Source organism: Syngnathoides biaculeatus, chromosome 23 (genome assembly GCF_019802595.1).
Source record: "Syngnathoides biaculeatus isolate LvHL_M chromosome 23, ASM1980259v1, whole genome shotgun sequence".
Lineage (NCBI taxonomy): Eukaryota > Metazoa > Chordata > Actinopteri > Syngnathiformes > Syngnathidae > Syngnathoides > Syngnathoides biaculeatus.
In genome coordinates this window covers 9,179,147-9,199,403 of record NC_084662.1, presented here as the reverse complement: position 1 = coordinate 9,199,403, position 20,257 = coordinate 9,179,147, and the positions used below count along the sequence as shown (strand labels likewise).

Here is a 20,257-nt window from a genome sequence, read left to right as displayed (position 1 = left end):
CAAAATTGTATTTCCAATAAAAGGCCGTCAGTATTGTTATTTTTCTATTGCTGACTACATGTTTTACATTAAAATGGATGAAAACTCAGACAATGCAGCGGGGGTGTCAAACTCATTTTTCTCGCGGGCCACATTGTTGTTCCGGATTCCCTCAGACGGCCGTTATGACTCTCAAACAAAAATATTTAATCATCTCGTCATATCTACATCATCAATTTATGAACTAGTTTTGGAATCAGAATTCAAGGGTAACGTGTTTTTCAACGATTCACGTTTGGTAACACAGAAATGCTCGTAATATCTCAACTTTATCATTTTTGATATATGACAATGTGACATTTTGGTACAGATTTTTACAAGAATTGTGGAAATTGACACTCTGGATGTGGCTACGCGGGCCAGATAAAATCATGTGGCGGGCCAGAGCTGGCCCCCGGGCCTCGGGTTTGACACCAGTGCAATACAGTTACGTAATTGAAAGGCTTTTCTTTTTGGGTGAAGCTGTCAATTCATTTTTTTTTTTTTCATTTATGCCGCTAAATTGAAATTTAGCCGAATCAATGACGGCGTCATTGCAATTTTTCTTCCGTTTCCCGCGGAACGCAATCTCCGTGCAGCCAGAAGAATGTAATCAACGCCGCATCTGCGAAAATGACCCGTGGCCTCTTTGTAATTTAGCTCCGAATTAGGCAAACTCATTCCGAATATTAAATTACGTTTCTCGTGTTTTTTTTTTTAAATCTGCTTTTCCAATTTTACAAAAGAGTGACTTTGAAGGTCTGGATTTCTCCCGTCTTGGCTCCCGCGGCGCAGATGAGCTTCTGTGTTGCCGGGGCGCATGAAGGCTAGCAATCAGCGCGGCGGCGTTTGGCGACGGCAGCTTGGCGGGCCTGTCGTAGGAGACAGAGAACGGGGGGGGGGGTGACCTTATCAGCGGACAGAAAAGCATGAGATGATGATGAGGATGAGGAGGAGGAGGAAGACTTATTTAACAGTGCGCGCTGCCGAGTTGCTCAGTGTTGACCTCGAGTTCAGCTAAGATCGATACTCGGGACATTTGGTCCATAGAGACGGAACAAAAAATATTTTATTGATCCTAAAAGAAGATTTATTTTGAAAATCAGGTGCATTTTTTTCCCTTCATTTCAATGGGCATTGTGCTACTCCTTCTGATGTGTGCGCCTCGACCTGGTGGGGGTGCTATAATACAGATGTGCACGCTTCAGCTCCCCAGCAGGCCACAGTAATGGTTATCATTCACAGAGGATAAAGAATATATGATGGAGTACTGTTGTATTGTCAGTCTACATGTGTTGAGCCACCCTTTGTGGTGAAACATCTATGGTATGTGTTTGTGTTACTCTAGTGGACTTAAAAGAAAAATCTGCGGCGATAATAACAATATTGTACACACACACACACAGAATAATATTATGAATGCACGTCCACACGTTGAAAGCCGACATCCTTTGTCTCCACTAGACGACGTCGGGCGAGGACATGCGGGATTTCACCAAAGTCTTGAAGAACAAATTCCGCTCCAAGAAGTACTTCGCCAAGCACCCTCGGCTGGGCTACTTACCCGTCCAGACGGTCCTCGAGGGCGACAATATGGAAACGTAAGTGTACTCTGAAGGTCTCTTCGTTGAAAAAATCAAAACCAGTACAATGGATCCGACAAAGTGGAAAGCGAACAATTCAGGCCTCAACATGGATTTTGAGGGAAAAATAAGGAAACTGTCGTTCGAACCGCCGTCAAAGAATCTCGTGAAAACATCTTTAACCTACGACAAGATCAAAATGTTCCCATTTCTATTTCACTTTGATTACTTTTAGTTGTATCAACCCACTGCTTAACTTATTTTTACACCTAAACGAGACAATAAGAGCTGAATTCTCTTCACGTTTTTTTACGTGATGCGAAGTCGGAGTTCTGAAATGAGAATTCGGAAGTCAACCAGCTTTAGCTTTCAACGTTGTAGGCCTGCGGTTGGTAAAACTGAGAAGAAAAGAACATCTGGTGTTTTCATTCGTCCCAAATCTGGTCTGACACCTGTGCACCGGCGGATAAGGACTGTTTCCTTCCCCTCATCCCTCATCCCTTTTCCTCTCCATTTTTTTTTTGGTACTTAATTATGCCTCGGCTCGGTATTTGTTGCAGCGGCACCTCAATCTCCGTAGCGGGGAAGCGACGCCAAGTCTTATTAAAAATCCTCGCCCCGCAATGTGTAAGGGGTGGGGGTGATGCAGACACCCTCACTTCCCACCCGCAACCCCACCACGGCGTGCGTGCGCGCGTGCGTCACGCTATCGCCGCAACACGCCTCGCCCGTCTCGGGCTGACGTCCACGTAATGACTCGCGTGTTCTCCGGCAGCACCTTGCGGATGGATGGATGGATGGATGCCGGCTCTCTCTCATCCCTCCTCCTCCTCCTCCTCCTCCTCTTGAGCTCTCGCTCTGAGGGACGACTCCTGCAGGGCCGCCTGCCCGATAAATGCCTCCCACTAGGCACGAAAAAACCTTTGCGTGCGTTTTTTTTTTTTTTTAATGGGGGCTGAGGGAGAATGTGAAAATAGAAGTCTGAGGAGGTGTTGGATTATCTTTTGGTCGTCATTTGCCCCCTCTGAGTTCCAGGCTTATGGGTCTTGTGTGGGAGCAAAATGAATTTTGTACTTCCAAAATGCCGAAGCGATGACACACATTTATTAATTTAGTATTGCTTCATTAAGGTAGAGCCGAAAAAAACGATTCGGTTTCAATGTTGTCCGGCACAGCATATTATTTAACATAAAAAAAAATTATCTTGTAAATTATATATTCACTAATCATTAAAATAATCACAAATATCTTCAGGGATTATTTTCACTTTTTTTTTCCATGACACAAAATTTGGGGCCGCAGAGAGGAAATTCACTAATTAAATATAAATTAACGAACAACTTTTTGCCTAACTACCCATTTTATTATTTGTGTGCAGATCGTGATCGTATGTGTTCAAAATGAATGAATGAATGAATAAATAAATGGGCAAAAAATGCAATTCAAGTGTCAAAAGACAAAAAAGAATGAAATGAAACCAAAGAAAATAGCTGCAGTCAAAGTTCGGTTTTGAATAATATTTGACTGAAAATACTCAAGGTAGCTGAGAACAAATCTGGCAAAATTATGAGTATGACATCAGACTAAACGAATCCGCTGTACGACCAAGCGAGCGTGTGAGTGATGTGACATTTCCGGCCAGCCGAACCCCCCCCCCCCGACCCCCACCCCGCCGTTGTGTTGTTGTGACCCACACTGAGCGGATTTGACCCGGACGTGTTTTGTGGTTACCCTGTCAACCCAACCCCGCCTCTCCTCCCCTATTCTTACAGTCCCGTCACCCTCATCAGCATGTGTCCGGAGCAGTACGAGTGAGTATCTGCGACTGAGCACCGGAATGCCCGTTTTCATTTTTTTTTTTTTTAACTACTTCTCGATTTGATCACAACTCACAAGTCATCCATCCTTTTTCCCCGCCTCACCTCAATTTAAAAACCAAACCGTGCCTGACATGCATGTTGCCCGCCTGCCCGCCCGATTCATCCCCGCTGGCTGCGCACGTGACGCCGACACGTCTTTTCACTTCCTCTCCTTAAAGCATCCCGAGCGGCGGCTGTCGAACGCCCTCCGGTTTCCTCGTAGATCAATCGGGTTCTCTCGTTCCTCTTTGCAGGATGACATTGTGGATTCTCCGCCGGGTTATGTGTGCGCGTTTGTGTGTGCGCCTGTGAATCCTTTTAATGAGGTTTTGGTTGCTCGCCCAAACTCATACATCTCCATTACGCCGTTCGTCTCCAGGCTGTCCCAGTCACCTCACTTGTCCCATGATGACACCCATTCCAGGATAGAGCAGTACGCCAGCAGGTACCTGCCACCATTTGCGCTTTCCATATGAGATCCCATCTCAAGCATGATACGGGTCAAGGGGTCCGTTGCAATCTAGCGTATGCACAAATCTGTGGCCCTAATAAAGAGCCTTGTAAAATAGCAGCAGTATTTATAGGGTTTCTCCACTTTATGCTGTGTAAATAAATCCAGCGAGCGCCCCCGTAACTTTCAAAATATTTTTTTTCCCAATTTTAATTATTTTTTGAAATTGCCCAAAAACACTTGTTGACACTTTATCCCCACTTATATGACAATTTTGGGGGTTTGATTTTTTTCGTTTTTTTTTTCCATGCAATTATAATGGCTATCAATTATACGTAAATTATTATACGGTCCCTATTCCTCACTTTTAGAGTTGTGCCACAAAATCCCAAACAGCACTGAGGTCTACAGTTTACAATTCCCTTAATATTTAATGCTAATTTCTCTTTACCCCTCTATGGCATTTCACATGGTAGCATTAAGCTAGCAGATTTTTGTTTGACGAAATTGTATGTTGAATACCCCCATAATGCCTATTTTCTAGTATCAGGACTTGTGAACCCTCACTGATGTAATAGCAACAAATGTAGACATTCATAGGATGTAAATTGTAAAAATCAGTGGACTGAGTAGTGAGCCTTGTTGAACCCCACTGGTGTGTATATATATATATATATCTACGAGCAGCCTGAGTTTATGAACCCTCTTTCTTTCTCATGGATCATATTGACCAAATCTTCATTTTTTTTGTTGCTTTTCTTATATGATGCATGCATGCTGTCCAAAAAATGTTTTTTTTCCTCCACTAAGTGATAAAAAACAGCTTTTGTTTAGCCAGTGAAGCAAACATGCTGCAGTGATACAAACATCATTATTTTGATTAGTGCCAGGGAGCTGGACCACAGGGATTATTATTATTATTATTTTTTAAAGAAAATACTGATTACAGCGGGAGAATGATGCATGATAAGATAATTAGTGTCATTTTCACCACTTGATTACAAAGAGATTACTCGCTTCCGAACATTTTTACTGCATGAGAAGAGACTGAAGTCTTCGCCGAGTGACTTGACGACATCACCGGCGAAGATCACGTGACCGCCGTCGCCGGCTTTTGGCGATAAACGCCGCCGGCCGACGGATCATCAGGCGGCACGTAGCCGTGCATGCTGGGATTTGTCAGGTTTCGTTCCAAGATGGAGCCATTATGACATCTTGAGCCTCAAAATAGTGCTCTGGGGGCGTTGATTTACTCAACTACAGATGGGAGATGGAAAAACAAGTTTTTTTTTAAATGCTATCACACAATATTACTGGAGGAGTGGGGAGGATAAGCGGGCGGATATGGGATAGATGAAATTCTAAAATTGAAACGTCACTTTTCTTCTGTATAAAAAATTATACCAATGTTGTTTGAGATCTTATATAATATTGAAATTTCTCGATTAGCTTTAAGATGAAATGGTGAAGCTGCATGTGGTTAATCGACCGAAAATGAACGAGGAAACGTTTGACGTTTCTCAATGTTTATGACAGTAAAAAAAAAAAAAATACAGCGCCGATGCTCTCCTCCTCCTAATTTCTGCCAAATGTTACGTTTCATCCCGGAGAAGAGATTGTGTCCGTGACAGACTTTCCGTAATTACACGCTTACATCGGATAAAAACAGGCTCATTAGTTCTTCCCCTCCGGAGCGTCACGCTCCTATTAAATTGTGCTCGTGGATATTTATTTGTTAAGAAAACCTCCCTCGGAATCGAAAGGCTTCTGTGTCAAACAACCTCGGAATTCGAGGCAAAAGTTGCAAATACGGTAGCAAAAGGTAGCAAAAGTACTCTGTACTTAACGGCACCTTGTATGCGAATTCAAAGATTGATTTCTTAATGAAGTGTACGTGTTTGAAGACAGTTGCTTGAGGACTGCTAGCGAGCTGTGGAGATCAAGCGTTAATACCGTTTTCCACGATTTTTGTTTTCCCAAATCTTGGGGCGTAGTTAAAACGGCCCCACATAACGCACATGAGTTGCCGCTCCCCCACCACAGAAGGACTTAAAGCACCTTTCGCGGTTATACGGCTCAGTTGGGATATGCCTTAGCTAGCTAGCTAGTTAGCCAGCTAAAGGCATATCGCAAGCTAGTTAGCTAGCTAGCTGATCTATGCCCACAGCCAGAAAATGCATCTTCGCTGGAGATAGTGAACTGGCTTTGCCGCTTTAGAGTGCCTCGTTGTTGCGCTCGAGTGTGTGAACGTTACCGTGAGAAAAAAGGAAGAGTAAGTTTGGGAATAGATGCGAGGAAAAAAATAGCCGGACTTTGCTTCGTCAATCAAATCGAGAGATCCCCGCAACAGCTACTCGAGTGGCACACATTTCTCGTTCGCATGATTTTTCTCGACACGCGGGTGACATTTTGGAAACGTGATGTCGTCTCTCGCGCAGGTTGGCGCAGATGGAGAGGTCCAACGGATCGCTGCCAACGGACAGCAGCTCGGCCACCGGAAGCATGTAAGTCCGCTTTTTTTTTTTTTTTTTTTTTTGATGATTGTCGGTGAACTTGCATCGGACCTCTTATGCCAAAGAGCGAATAAAACGAGAAAGTCGAAGTTGCTGAAAAGCTATCAAAGCGTTTCTCCAGGAACTGTCGCGACTTTGCAACGGCGGGGGGGGGGGGGGGGGGATCGAGGTGGCGCGCCAGTGATTGCTTTCAGCGTCTGTGATAAGGAGGCTTTATCTTGATCAGACGCAGTCAGAGCGAGATGTAAAAGCGGCCTGAAAAGTGCTGAACTCTCTTTTGTGTCTCGGCGTGTGTGTGTGTATGTGCGCATGCGAAGGTCTGCTACTCGAGTGCGAGTCTTTTTTTTTTTTTTTTTTTTTTTTTTAAATTGACTGAAAGAGATGAAATAAACTCACTGAACCCACGGACACCGATGGCCGTACACACGTTGACCACAATTTTTCTGCAATTGCACGGCGGCCATTTTTCTCATGAATCTCTCTCAAGTCTGAGCATTTTTATGGGTATAATTTGTAAAAAGTTTGTGGACTGGATCTTGTTAGATGTGTGCATGCTGGAGGAAGGACCTGAGGAAGTTACTTTGGACACAGAGTATTCAACACTAAATGATTATGATTTGTATTTGTGAGTTATATTGACTGCATTTTTACTGGGGGTAATTTTTTCATTTTTAATAGATTTTTTTTTAATTATTTTTAGATGGGATTGTTCTTAGCTTATTTTGTAGTATTGAGTTCATTCTTGATCATTTTTACATTTACATTTTTTTTTACATTTACATTTGAAATTTATCTGCACGTTTATTATATCATCTCTGGAAATTATTTATTCTTGTTTCAGGTCATTTTAAGTTTTTTTTTTTTTAAATCGCTTGCATTTAATTTTTTCATACGATTTATTTTAGTTTATTTCATTTTTTTTAGTTAGTTAATTTTATCGTTGCACTTTTATATTGTAATCTTTTTTTAATAGTATTTATAAATATTGATTTTTTTTTTTTTAATATTTAAATTTTTTTTTTTTTTTGGCCAATCAAAAAAAAAGTCTCTTATGGGCAAATGGTTTAAAATGGACAGAAGTAGGCATCAAACATTACCAAGTAAATAACAAAATAAGAAATTGCGCAGGGTGAAGTCCGCCAGCCAAGCCCTGAGTCTTCCTCATAGTCATCATATTCCGCCACGTTGCATCGCCCCCGCGACGCCCCTTGACCCTCACGTGACCTCGAGTCCTTTGAGCGACGTTATTAGTCCCCCGACAGCCGGCAAGCAAAAAAATTCGAGAGGTGAAAACAAAAGCTTTGCTGAGGACGATTGATTCAAAGGTGCGACAAACACGTTAAGCTCTTCTCCCGCTCGCTTTTTTTTTTGTTTGTTTTTGTTTTTGTTTGTGTCGTCTTGATACAAAAAGCTGACGCCGAGACACAAGCGAAGGTGTTGATCGCGACGGAGGCTGAAGAAAAACAAAAACAAAAAATACCCACGGGAGTGCAATTTTTCAAACATTTTTTTCGCCATCCGTGTTCAGAGTCGCTTCCTAGCCACCATGTTGTGCCCTTAACAGTGTTTTGTCGTCCTGTTTGAGTGTGTAGTTTGAATAGCTAAATTAGTCATGCAATGGAGGTGAACAAAAAAAAATGTATTTCAAGTACAAAATTCTTACTCTGTAACACTCAAGTACACTCAGCTAGTACTAATATTATGTTGTTCGAATTAATTTGTGGAGTACTTCAGCGAACACAGATCCGGCACATGAGGATTCTGTGACAGCATGAGTGTATGCGGACAAATCATTTCCAAGATCAGGAGAAAATATATGGAAGTAAACCAAAAAGCAGTTTATGGGAGTAAATATGTGCCACCAGGATTTGAATTTGAAATGCCACAGAAAACAGGATATGAATTTGAGATGTAAAGTGATCACATGTTCAACAGTTGGATTTCAGTGTAACTTTTCACTGTTAACAATTCAACCGGCTACAATTCGCTGTCTCAAAGTCGCTTTCTTAATGTGTGATGTCACGTGACTAAGAAAGCGTGACTGCGATTGGCCGGGTGTTCGGTTCTGACCTGAAGTAACCCTGCCTGGTGGCACGGACGGTGAAATTTAGACAGCGAATTGTCGCCGGTTGAATTGTTACCATTGAAGAGTTACACTGACCGACATCCATCTGTTTTCTTTGCCGCTGATCCTCACGAGGGTCGCGGGGAGTGTTGGAGCCTATCACAACTGTCAACAGGCAGGAGGCAGGGTACACCCTGAACTGGTCGCCAGCCAATCGCAGGGCACATAAAGACAGACAACAGTCGGACTCACAATCACACCTAGGGGCAATTTTTAGAGTGTCCCAATTAATGTTGCATGTTTTTGGGCTGTGGGAGGAAACCGGAGTGCCCACCCGGAGGAAACCCACGCAGACACGAGGAGAACATGCAAACTCCACACAGGCGGCTCTGGCATCGAACCCAAGAGCTCACAGGAAGTGAAGTGAAATACAACGATTGAAAATGTGCTCACTTTACATTTCAAATTCAAATCCTGGTGGCACATATTTACTTCCATAAAAATACTTTACAGTAATTCCTTTCTCAATATGAAGAAAATGCTTTGCTTTGGAGCGATCGTGTGATTCGAGCCTGGCGCTCGGTTTCGTCCTTCTCTCACTTTGAAACGTGCCGGACATTTTCTGGCGTTCCTTTGCTCTGTCTCCCGAAGCGCCTTCTTCTCAAGGTCTCGGGGAGAACCTCTCGGCCCCGTCGCGCGACCTGCCCGTTCGCGAATAAAGCGAGGCGTGCCGATGACGGCCTCGGAGGACGTTTCTTTTACACTCCCCTAATGAGCACAAAAATAAAACATTCGCATTTTATGTATCGCGTCCTGAAAGCGCAACTAATTAACGGCTCGAGCAAAACAACGTAATCCGTCCTCCCTCCTTGATTTAGCTCGGTTCTTGCCGGTGGTTTTATGCGAGGATAATTGGCTTTTACGTCTGCGGCGTTTGCTCGCGTGCGCATCACAACACTTTATTTTGCTTTAACGATGTTACTGTTAATTGTTCATTTAAAAAAAAAAAAGTTCAAGTCCAAAGTTGGTCTGGCGGAGAACCGGATTGCCACCTTCGGTGCGTGTGTTCTAAATTGGAAATATCACAGAAAAGTGTTGACAACCCTGCCAAATTGGAATTAAGCTATAAAATAATTTAAGAAAAAAATTACAAATCAGTGAAGGTGTCGAAACGGGGCCCTGCTCAGCTGTCAATCAAACCTGGAAAAATGGATGCTACTTTGTCAAGAATTTTTCTTACATCAACACAACTAAACGTTTGAGCCGCGGAAAAATATCCGCTTAAAGCACCCCGTGACAGGAATGTATCCCCCTGTGCCGTCGCGAGGCTTTACCACGCCGCAACAACGAGGCGCTCTAATGCAAAACCCCTGGCTGACATGTTGGATCTTTAAAAAAATAAAATAAAACATTTGTCCCCTCCTAGCTTTTCGATCCATCTGTGGGGAGTGCACATACTTAGGGCGGACAACGAGGCACTCTAAAGCGGCCACGTAACCGGACTATCCGAAGGGAAGATGCATTTTTGAGGTGTAGGCGTAGCTGGCTAGCTAAGTCGCAATCGCGGCGGATGATTGCCGATCCAAACGCTTCGCTGACGGTTAGCAAGGACGAAGACGGCTAATGGCGAGCACGTTTGCTTTGCGGCTCGCTCACATTCACTGATGTGGACCGACTGACCGTGCAGCCGTGCGTTCATATCGCTAATAACGCTCACCGACGTTGTTTTCCGGCCGCCCGGAAGGGAATCTTTAATCAGGACGCCGCCGTGTTTTTCACCCCCGCTTTTCAATAACCCCCCGCTTTGTGGATTTCTGACATCATCCCTCCTGCTTTGAATTCCCCTCCTTCCTTGCGTTGCGAGAGGGGAAAATAATTGCTTTCGATGCAGAGAGAAGCGACGTCGCCCGGGAGCGGATCCTTTTTCGTCATGACAATATTTTGAAATGGGGGAAAAAAAAAATACACCCAAAAAAAAAGCAGGTCGGAACCTCCAAAAGTTTTAATTGCAATTTTTAATTGCACGGATTTCTTTTACTTGGGTGTTCTGTTTTTTTTTTTAAATCCATTTATAGATTTGTTTATTCCATTTTATTTTTATTATTTCTTTTAAAAATGTATTATTGTACTATAATATAATATTATATTATATATACAATTATTTTATTATTGTCTTTTCAAATGTATTTTATTGATCACTATCATTTAAAATGTTCTTTTTAAAAAATAATTAAAATTTTATTTTATGTTAATGGAAAAAAAATCCAGATTCCGTAGTTTTGGGAATGGAAAAGAGGAAAAAATGCAGCAAATGAAAAAAACAAAAATCGAACTAATGAACACATTTCATGAAAAAATATTTAAAAATTCACACGATTATTTCTCACCTGATTTCATCCTAAATCTGAAGACATCAAATATTGACCCATCTTCGATTATTCCCCTCCGTTCTTTTTAAAATGAGCATTCAAGATTTGTTGGAAATTGTCCCACTTCACGTTCGTCAATGAATCTTACCGACAAAAACGTAACTGATTGCGGGGCCCGTCGTAACCTTCAGAGAAGTCGCCCGAGTGTTTCTCTTCGTGTTGAATTTCCACTTTTACAGTCGAGCGGCGCCGCAGATTTTTCTCGTTTCCGCCCTCTCATTTCTCGCCACTTTTCACTCTGATTGTTTGCTTTGCAGCTGCTTTCACGCCTGGAATACGACGGTACATAAAAGCCCCCCTGCGGCCGTGTCCTAAACTCGCCCCCCCTCCCCACGATGAGTTATCACTTTTTATTTGAGTCACTATATCTTTTTTAAAGTTAAAAACAAACATTTATTGTGGGGAAACATTCCAGATCCAACCACCACGTCTGAAACAGTGAGACCATAAAAAAAGACATTGAAATACATTTAACATTATTGACATTATTGAAACATAAACATCATCCTGTAGCTGACATCACTTTGGTGGTTTTCCATCCATCCATTTTCTTTAGCCACTTATGCTCACAAGGGTCACAGGAGAATAGAGAATATATCCCAGCTCATTTAGGGGTTAATTGATATTTCCATCCATTTTCTCTCGCCGCTTATCCTCACGAGGGTCACGGGGAGGTGCTGGAGCCTATCCCAGCGGGCAGGAGGCGAGGTACACGCTGAACTGGTCGGCGGCCAATCGCAGGGCACATAGAGACAAACAGCTGCACTCGCATTCACACCTAGGGCATAATTTTTGGGATGTGGGAGGAAACCGGAGTGCCCGGAGGAAACCCACGCAGGCACGTGGAGGACACGCAAATTCCACACAGGGAGGGCCGGGATCGAACCCGGGACCTCAGAACTGCGAGGCCAACGCTTTCCAGTCGTGCCGCCTTTGGTGGTTTTCACTCAGCAAAATGCTTTTACTTTGGAGAGCCATAAAAAGGATGCCTTAAATCTCCTCCCTAAAAGGTAACGGCGCTTAAAATTGGTCCCTGAATGCAAAGAGCAGTTTGTGATTTCCAAAAAAAAAAAAAAGGGGGGAAAAAAAGAAGAGCTTATTGTTGTCTTTATGCATCAGCCAGCAAAAGTTGAGCGGCTGGACACTTTAACTTAAATCACGACGAGCGTTAGCGCCAATGGAGGACACGATAAAAACACCAACATCCTGTACACGAGTGTTAGTAGTCGTGATCCAGTATCTCGTAACTCAATGGCGCAATCCGACAATGACCGAGACCGTACGTATGCCTTTGTTTACTCGTAGTTTTTGCATCCTGCGCGGTCCTGATAAGCATACGCACGGCATTTACTGCGAGTCGACACTTTTGTGCCCGCCGGTTATTGCTGATCAAGATGCTGCCACAAAAGCATTTTTTTTTTCCCAGCAAAGAGAGAGATTATCTCTCTTATCTGTTGCACACTTAATGCAAATGAAAACAATATATATATATATATTTTTTTTTTGAAGGAGTTCCAGCCCTACGGCGGCAACGTAACCCAGTTGTGTACCTTAGTCAGATATGAGTAAGTCGCACAAAAGTACAAAAAAAAAAAAAGAAGCGAGTGCCTTTTGTTTTTGCTGTAGAATGTTTCAAGGCCTTGCACGATTCATTATCCTTTGCAGCCAGTAAAATTTGGACTGTATTGAGTTTAAGACTCAAATGTGTACCAGATCAGGCAAAAAGCAAAAAATGTTGATCTTCTTCCGAAAAGTACGTCGTCATCTCCATGATGTTGACCTTTTTTTTTTTTTTTTCCGGTCAGGGACGACGAGCACACGCTGATCCTTCAGTACTGCCAGACGCTCGGAGGCGAGGTCTCGCCCCGCAGCCAGCCTCAGAGCCCCGCCCAGATCCTGCAGGCCGTGGAGAAGGAGGAGCGCGGCGAGCTGGAGCGGGTCATCAACCGCCTGGAGGAAGAGCAACGGTAGCGTCCGCTTGTCGGGGTTTTTGCGCCCTCGGCGGTGACGCCGGAACGTCGGCATTGCAGGGGCCTCCGGAGGGAGTACGAGCAGCTGAAGGAGCAGCAGCGGAGAGGGGGGGCCCCGGCCCCCGCCCCCGACGAGGCCGACCTCCTGGCCGAGGCCAAGCTGCTGCGGCAGCACAAGGGCCGGCTGGAGGCCCGCATGCGCATCCTGGAGGATCACAACAAGCAGCTGGAGTCGCAGCTCCACCGGCTCAGGCAGCTCCTGCACCAGGTCGGGCTCTCGGATCTCCCGTTCGCCGGTTTTCATGACCACGTCGGTGATAAGTGAGAATTTGCATTCCCAAGACAGCGTATTCTTTCAAAAAATACAAACTATACTTTGTTTCTTAACGGAAGTCACAATTTTATGAGAACGAAGAGGGATTGTGAATCTCGCAATTGAACAAGAATTGATGTTAAAAAATCTGAAGTCAATGTACATAGTTGATCAGTCTTTTTCAAGAAAAACTCAAATTTGACAAGAATAGTTTCGTTTTTTTTTTTTCAAACAACTCAAAATTTTACAAGAATAGATTTGTATTATCCTTTAGGAAGTCACAGTTTTATGAAGATAAAATGATTATTGCCAATGTTTTAGTTTTAGGGTTAACGTTACGTTGCCTTCTATATTTCAAATACAGAATTCGCTTTTTGGGCACCGTATTGTCTGTGCTTTCATCCTCGATCAGCCTATGCCAAGGTGGAATTACAGCTCAACTGTAATTACCCCTTTAAGAGTGGAGGGGGCGGAGTCAGGCCAACCAGGAAGTAGAGTGTGTGCCCTGGTGTGGCCTGTCAGCAGCTCGTTGTGAGAATCAGTGATTTAAAAAAAAAAAAAATGAAAAAATTGAAGTCAGGTTGTTGTTCAATGCGATGGATCTCTTCATCTGCACTGGGAGCGCGCGGCAAGTGCGCAAATGCGCAGTTGCGCAGCTCAGAGGGAACATTGATTATTGCTCCTCTGTACCACAACTCGGCGCATTCCAGTAAGTGTACCGTTACAATGCATTAAAAAAAAAACACAATAGATTCAAATAAAACAACGCAGGACGGGACAGCGGTTGAAGGTATTATTATTCTCATTATTCGCCTTCCAGCCTCATCTCCGTTGCTTCTTCTCTTATCAATAAGTTCCACTTTTGTTTCTCTACTGGGTCCGATTGCCCCCCCCCCCCCCCGCCATCCAGTTTTGATTGTTTTCAGCCAGCCGTTAAAAAAAAAAAAAAAAAAAAAATCACAGTACCAAAAACGCAGAGGAGCGAGACGTGGGCTCCGGAAGCCGCCCCGCTGCTAATCACACAAAATTGTTGTATGAGAATTCATCTTCAAGAGACACTTCATTAGGTACACCTTCACTCTATTGCGAATTTGGGTTTTCACAAGCGCTGGAATGACGCAGACCGTCAGAGAGAGGTTAATTGAGCAATTTAGGTGACAGAATCCTGAGCATTGTTGCTGTTTTGAGATACTGGAGAGGGATTAATGATATTTCCCTTGACTTCCTGTGGGGAAAATTAATTTCACAATCCTAACATTGGTTAAAAGGCTGAACAGTGCAGACTCGGACAGCGTCAGCCGAAAACGAGCAGCAGCGTTCTTCAACTCAACCTTCGTTCGCGACGCAGAGCCTTGCAGTTGTTGGAATTTTTTCATCACGTTAGCGCTGCGGGCAGCGGCGGACAGAAGAATTTTTTTTTTTTTTTTTTTTTAAAAAGGAAAAAGCGGATATGGGCAGCATCGATTTGACGTTGAGTGCTAAAGGGAGTCTGGGATGGCGCTGGAAAATGGCAGCGGGTCGAAAATTGCTTGTTTGCGCCATCTGGAAAGCCGTCCGCGCTCATTCGGATGACACGCTTTGCTCTTATTGTCGTGCAGTGCCGGCCGTAAAAAGTGAATATCATCATTGCTTTCGCACTCGCGTTTAATCTCATGATTTTATGGTTTATTATAACGCCGGTTTCCCTCGGGAGAGAAAATCCAGTCGGTCCGGCTATCTTGGGTTGACCTAGAAAGGCCGTTTTAGGGTCAATTGGGCCATTTCTTTGTTTTCCCTTGAAATTTGATCCGATTGCAACTTTTTCAGAACACGACCGGCACTCAAGTCAACTCACTTGACGACAAGCAGCAGTTTGGCAAATAGTTAACATTTTTTTTTTCAAGCTCGAGTCAAACGAAAAAATCTAATAAAGAAAAAAAAACTCTGCTAGCAAAATGCTAACACATAACGGGAAATGCCACAGACAGGCTAATGATTAGCATCCGTGTGACAGTAAACGGCGGCGCAACACATCCAAACAAACAATATACAGTGATGCCTCGGTTCTCGACCGCAATGCTTTCCAGAAAACTGTTCGAAAAGCGAATTGTTCGAAAAGCGAATCGATGTTTCCCATCACAATGAAAGGAAAAAGAAATAATGTGTTCCAAGCCTAAAAGAATTTGGCTTTTTAAAACTTTTTTTTTTAGCTTTTCTTGATAATAAACTGCATAGTAGAAATACATGTATAGTTAAAATACTTTAATTTAAGAAATGTATTTATTTTTTGCTTAAAATGTATGCTTTGGTCGTAGAGGCTGGGAGTGCGTTGCCGTATCTGTAGCAACTGGGCCCCCAGCCTTGTAAACTTTTTTTTATTAACAAAAGTGCGGAATAACTTAAACGAGGCTTTACTGTATATGAATATATATATATATATATGTGCGTACTTTTTTTGATATTGATTGGTACCAAATTTAAACCTGGAAAACTTTTCGGTTTGTGGGCGGAGCACGGCACCAAATTTTAATTTTCCCTTACATGCAAATCTCGAATGAAATTTGGTGGGTCCCAACCCCCAAAGTCACACTTGGTAGGCATGTGGAATTCTGCCATTTTGGACCAAAGCGGTCCTTGAAGGTTCCTCCGCAGGCGTCCTTGAAAAGTGAACTTGTGCTAGCAATTTTGTTTCAAGGAGACCACCTGATTGCCGCCCGCCAGTGAAATTGCTCTTCATTTTGTTGTTTCTCCTTCGACTTCGCAGCCAGTGGCGGACTTGAGGCTAAATGGACTTTCTCCTTCCCCCACCGCGCCAGATGGAGAACCACTTACGGAGAACTCAGGTGAGACGCCGGGCGGCAAAACGTCTTTCGGGTCACTAAATGCAGCGGCGCTCGTGTCCTCTCCGGCTGAACGTGTTGTGCGCTTGCATGTGCGTTTTGTGCGTTCGTTCAGATGAGCTGCTGGACCCCCACGACAGCAGCTCTAATCTGGCTGATGTCATGGAGCAGATTAACAACTCCTTCCCTGCCTGCAGTTGTAAGTGACCCCCCCCCTTCTCCGACCCCCCCCCCAAAAAAAAAAAAAAAAACCCAAAAAGCAACTTTTCGTCGTCTTTCCGTGCGGTAGAGTAGATCCGTCGTCCTCCGCAAGTTTGCTGCTCAGCGCCTGTTGTCAGTCTGGAACAGTTCACGCTCGCAAGATTCAAGTGCACAGAGACAAATGACAGGCTTGTCCAAAATTGGAAAGATTTATTGATTAAAAAATGTTGTTTTGAATGCAGGAAAATTTTAATTTAGCTACATTTCGTAAAATTGTTGACAAATGTCTCGAATAAGCAGGGAAAACGTCCGATCAGCATTTGCAGTAAAATAAAGAAAGATGATATTTGTTTTATTCTGTAATATATTTCTATTTTATTCCAAAAGTTTTATGAAATTTTCTTTTTTTTTTGACAAGGAAGCTTTTATTGTACAACAAAAAATACTTTTTTCCCCACATTTTTTTCTAGAGAAAGAAAAGAAAAGGAGAGAAAAAAATACAATTAATTTACACTCATTAACAGTGTGATATAAAATTATATAAATTTTTTCAAACTTTATAAATGACAGAAAAGGAGAGTTTCTGTCATCTCCAATTATCTGATCTAGTAGTTCATACCCGAAAGTGAGCAAAAAAAAATTAACCTTTAAGATAAAACAAGAATAATCATAATCGTGGGGGGGGAGAGAAGAAAAATGATACCACCTCAAAGCACCATACAACAAATGTTCCAAAAACAATGTACAATGATTTTTCATATTCGCTTCAAGTAATAAAAAAAAAAAAAATTTAGGTTTCAAATTTTCTTGGTATCAGAACCGTTTAAAAAAAAAAAAAAAAATACACTGCACAACATGCTAAGAAAAAAAAAGATAATGATAACGACAACAACGTGCTGGGAAGCGATGAACAAAATTAAGATAAAGTTGATTTCACATTATGTAGTAACATCTTTTGATGTTATGGCATATTTTGTCCAGTTTTCCCAACGTCCCTCAAACTTGTCTTGTTAAATAAAACTTAACTTCTCTTCAACCAATTTCTTCCAATCCTCAACTGTGGGAGGATTCTTTATCAACCATTTCCTTACAACTTTGACTTAAAATCCTACGATATGCCGAATTATGTGTGATATGAATAAGAAAAAAAATCCACAATCGGTGAACTGCGACATGACGAAAAAACACAAAGTAATTTGCGTTACGGATTAGCTCTCAAATTAAATTTATAAATGTAGGTACGACGTTGTACGTTGTTGCGCGTACCCGTTGTGTCGTACGTAACGCAATCATTGTGCTGTTGTTCATTATTGCGTGCCGCATGTCCGAAAAGGTGCTACAACTTTATGATCTGCCTCTCAACTCTAAAAATGGATAACTGCAAACGCTAAAAGCATATTGATGGCATTAAAAGTGTATTCTGAGTTATGGCGACTTTAAAACAGAATTCTACCGTATTTCTAAAATTGTTTTAGTTGTTGTTCTTGTTTTTTTTTTTTTTTTTCGCTTCAAATCATGTGCATGTGTTGTGGAAGCAGGACTAGATTGCGCTTTTGTTTTGTCTCCCGCAGCCTCGAGCCTCTCGTCCAGACCGCAGGTGAGAAGACCTTCTCGACATTCATTTGTGTGTTTGCTCATTTTAATTATATTAGAAATCGTTCCGGTGTTGTGGCGGGCCCGAGGTTGCCCACCCGTGGGCAGGCAGCGCCGCGTTTGCGAGGTTATTCTAGTCCCTCCCGTGATTGCAACGTCGCAATGGGCGGTCCGCGCAGACCAGGATGACTAAAAGCCCCCCCGCGGGATGGCCTGTTCCGAGTCAAGTCTCCAGTGTTTAGTTTTCGAGGTCGGAAGGTGATCTGGAGGAGTTCTGCCCCCCACCCTGGGGAATCATTTTCTCGCTCACTCCCCAAAGAAGTTCCGCGAGGAGAGTCCATGCCATTAAAAATATGTTGGGAGGAAGAATTTAAAGACCTCTTCCCTAATTTCCTCGCCAGAATTAAGAATTAATGCTAATTTTAATTTGTGTTGAACTACCGTAATTCCCGCCCTACAAAGCGCACCTGATTACAAGCCTCACCCAGTACATTTGTAAAGGAAATACCATTTGTTACATACATAAGCCGCACCTGTGTATAAGCCGCAAGTGCGCACATTGAAACACGAAATATTTAAAAAGAAAGACAGTACACAGATTTTTCAAAGTTTCAATACCTTAGCTTATCTTAACTTAGCAACAACATGGTAGTACAAACAAGGCTAGTTTAAAAAAAAAAAAAAAACATACCAGTAAAAAATCACTGAGACACGGCAGTAACACAGCAGCAACACGATAGCACATCGCTAGCGTAGCGCTAACAGGGCCGGTTAAAAAAAAAACATACCAGTAAAAAAATAGCCTCGGCAGCTTTACAGTAGCAACATGGTAGCACAACACTAACAGGGCCGGTTAAAAAAAAACAAAACAAAAAACAGCTTAAATCACGGAGACGTGGTAGTAACACAGCAGCAACATGCTAGCGCAGCGCTAATGCTAGCGTGGCGCTAACAGGGCCAGTTAAAATAAAAATAAAAATACCGGTAAAAATTACTGAAATGCGGAAGTAACACAGCAACAACACGCTAGCACAGCGCTAACAGGGCCGGTTCTAAAAAAAAAAAAAAAAACACTGGTAAAAGTCACTTCCTCGGCACATCTATTCTACCAGTCCAACTCTTACCTTTTCCGCTCGAGTGCCCCGTTGCGGCCGTTAGAAAAAAAATACACAAATTAGTCGCATCACCGCCTAACCCGCAGGGTTGAAATCGCGTGAAAGTTGCGGCTTGTAGGCCGGAAATTACGGTACGTGGACCGACTCATTCTTTTATTTCCCCTCACAATATGAATCAATACAAAATTGTGAAAAGTCTTCAGTTCACCGACCATGCGTGTTTTTAGAATGTAAGAGGAAAAATGCTGAGTACATTATAAGTTAGTTCTTATCTCCAGGAAGTATTAAAAAAATAAAATAAAATAAAAGGGGGGGAGCAAAAAAAGTCAAGCACTTGCCGTATCTCATCTTCTTCTCCGCGTGACTGAATTGACTCACCGCAGGCCGGCGGCGACTTTTTTTTTTTTCTTCCATTCTTTTTTTTAATTTTGTTTGTTTACATGAAGAATTTTGTTCAACATTCACGTATTTCATTATCGAAACGAAAGTCGGACTTTGCTGATTGGCTCTTCAAATTCAATCAACGGGGAGTGAAGAAAACGCGGCCTCGCGGTGGAAGACCCTGACGCAATCGCGAAAGTTCAGATGGATTGAAAATAATAATAATAATAATCATAATAATGGTCATACACTTCCTCCTGCCAACACATTCAAACATAAAATTCCATATCGAAACGTGACGCGATGTGTGTTGTTTTGCAGGCGATGTGACCCCGTGACCCCAGCGGCCCCCCTCCCCCGAAGCTCAACCACTTCATCCAACCTTTGTCGTCTTCGTGGTCGTCGACTATGCAAAGTGTACAGCAAGGTCACCAACTGTACGTTGTACCGCTTTGACGTTTTTTGTTTTTTTTTGCCCTCAATACGGACCCCGACTTTTGTATATTATTGTCCCCCTTTTTATTATTATTATTATTATGGTTTTTGTTTTTCAGGGGTGCTTTTGGACGTTATCGGGTTCCCCGGAAATCGGTCTGTTACTTTTTCCTCTGCCATTCCGCTCCCCCACCCCTCCCACCCCCAAACTAACTCAGATTGAGGTCGCAGTTATCGGAGTGTATACGTGCTAATTGAACTGAATTGGGACGACCTACATAATCGACTTGTGTTGCGGATACCTTCAAAGTACAAAGAAGTATTGAGCGCGTACTGAAACACAAACAAAATGAAAAATTTTGAAACAGACATTGGAATATATTGTCCCATTTTGACAGGAAATAAAAGTATTTTATGAAAGTAGTCATAATACAGTAAAACCGTCCAAAAAGTGTTCATTTTATTCAAGTCAAGGTCTAATTTCATTCTCAGGCAAAGGATTAAAAAAAAAA

At 42.7% G+C, this 20,257-nt stretch overlaps 1 protein-coding gene across 7 annotated transcripts in view; it reads left to right on the top strand.

Moving 5' to 3' along the window:
• The window catches only part of utrn (utrophin), a 137,973-nt gene extending 118,175 nt beyond the window's left edge, over positions 1-19,798 (top strand). For 4 of the 7 annotated variants that reach the window (XM_061811841.1, XM_061811839.1, XM_061811840.1 and 1 more), the window contains 9 exons: positions 1,483-1,619; positions 3,374-3,412; positions 3,840-3,905; positions 6,350-6,415; positions 12,724-12,885; positions 12,949-13,156; positions 15,945-16,023; positions 16,136-16,219; positions 17,793-19,682. In XM_061811841.1, coding sequence (XP_061667825.1) covers positions 1,483-1,619; positions 3,374-3,412; positions 3,840-3,905; positions 6,350-6,415; positions 12,724-12,885; positions 12,949-13,156; positions 15,945-16,023; positions 16,136-16,219; positions 17,793-18,007 — 1,056 coding nt within the window. In that variant the 3' untranslated portion in view covers positions 18,008-19,682. Of the gene's footprint in view, positions 1-1,482; positions 1,620-3,373; positions 3,413-3,839; positions 3,906-6,349; positions 6,416-12,723; positions 12,886-12,948; positions 13,157-15,944; positions 16,024-16,135; positions 16,220-17,792 lie in introns of all 7 variants that reach the window. The other 3 variants (XM_061811845.1, XM_061811842.1, XM_061811843.1) reach the window with 3 other exon arrangements.
• Positions 19,799-20,257: the final 459 nt, after the last annotated feature.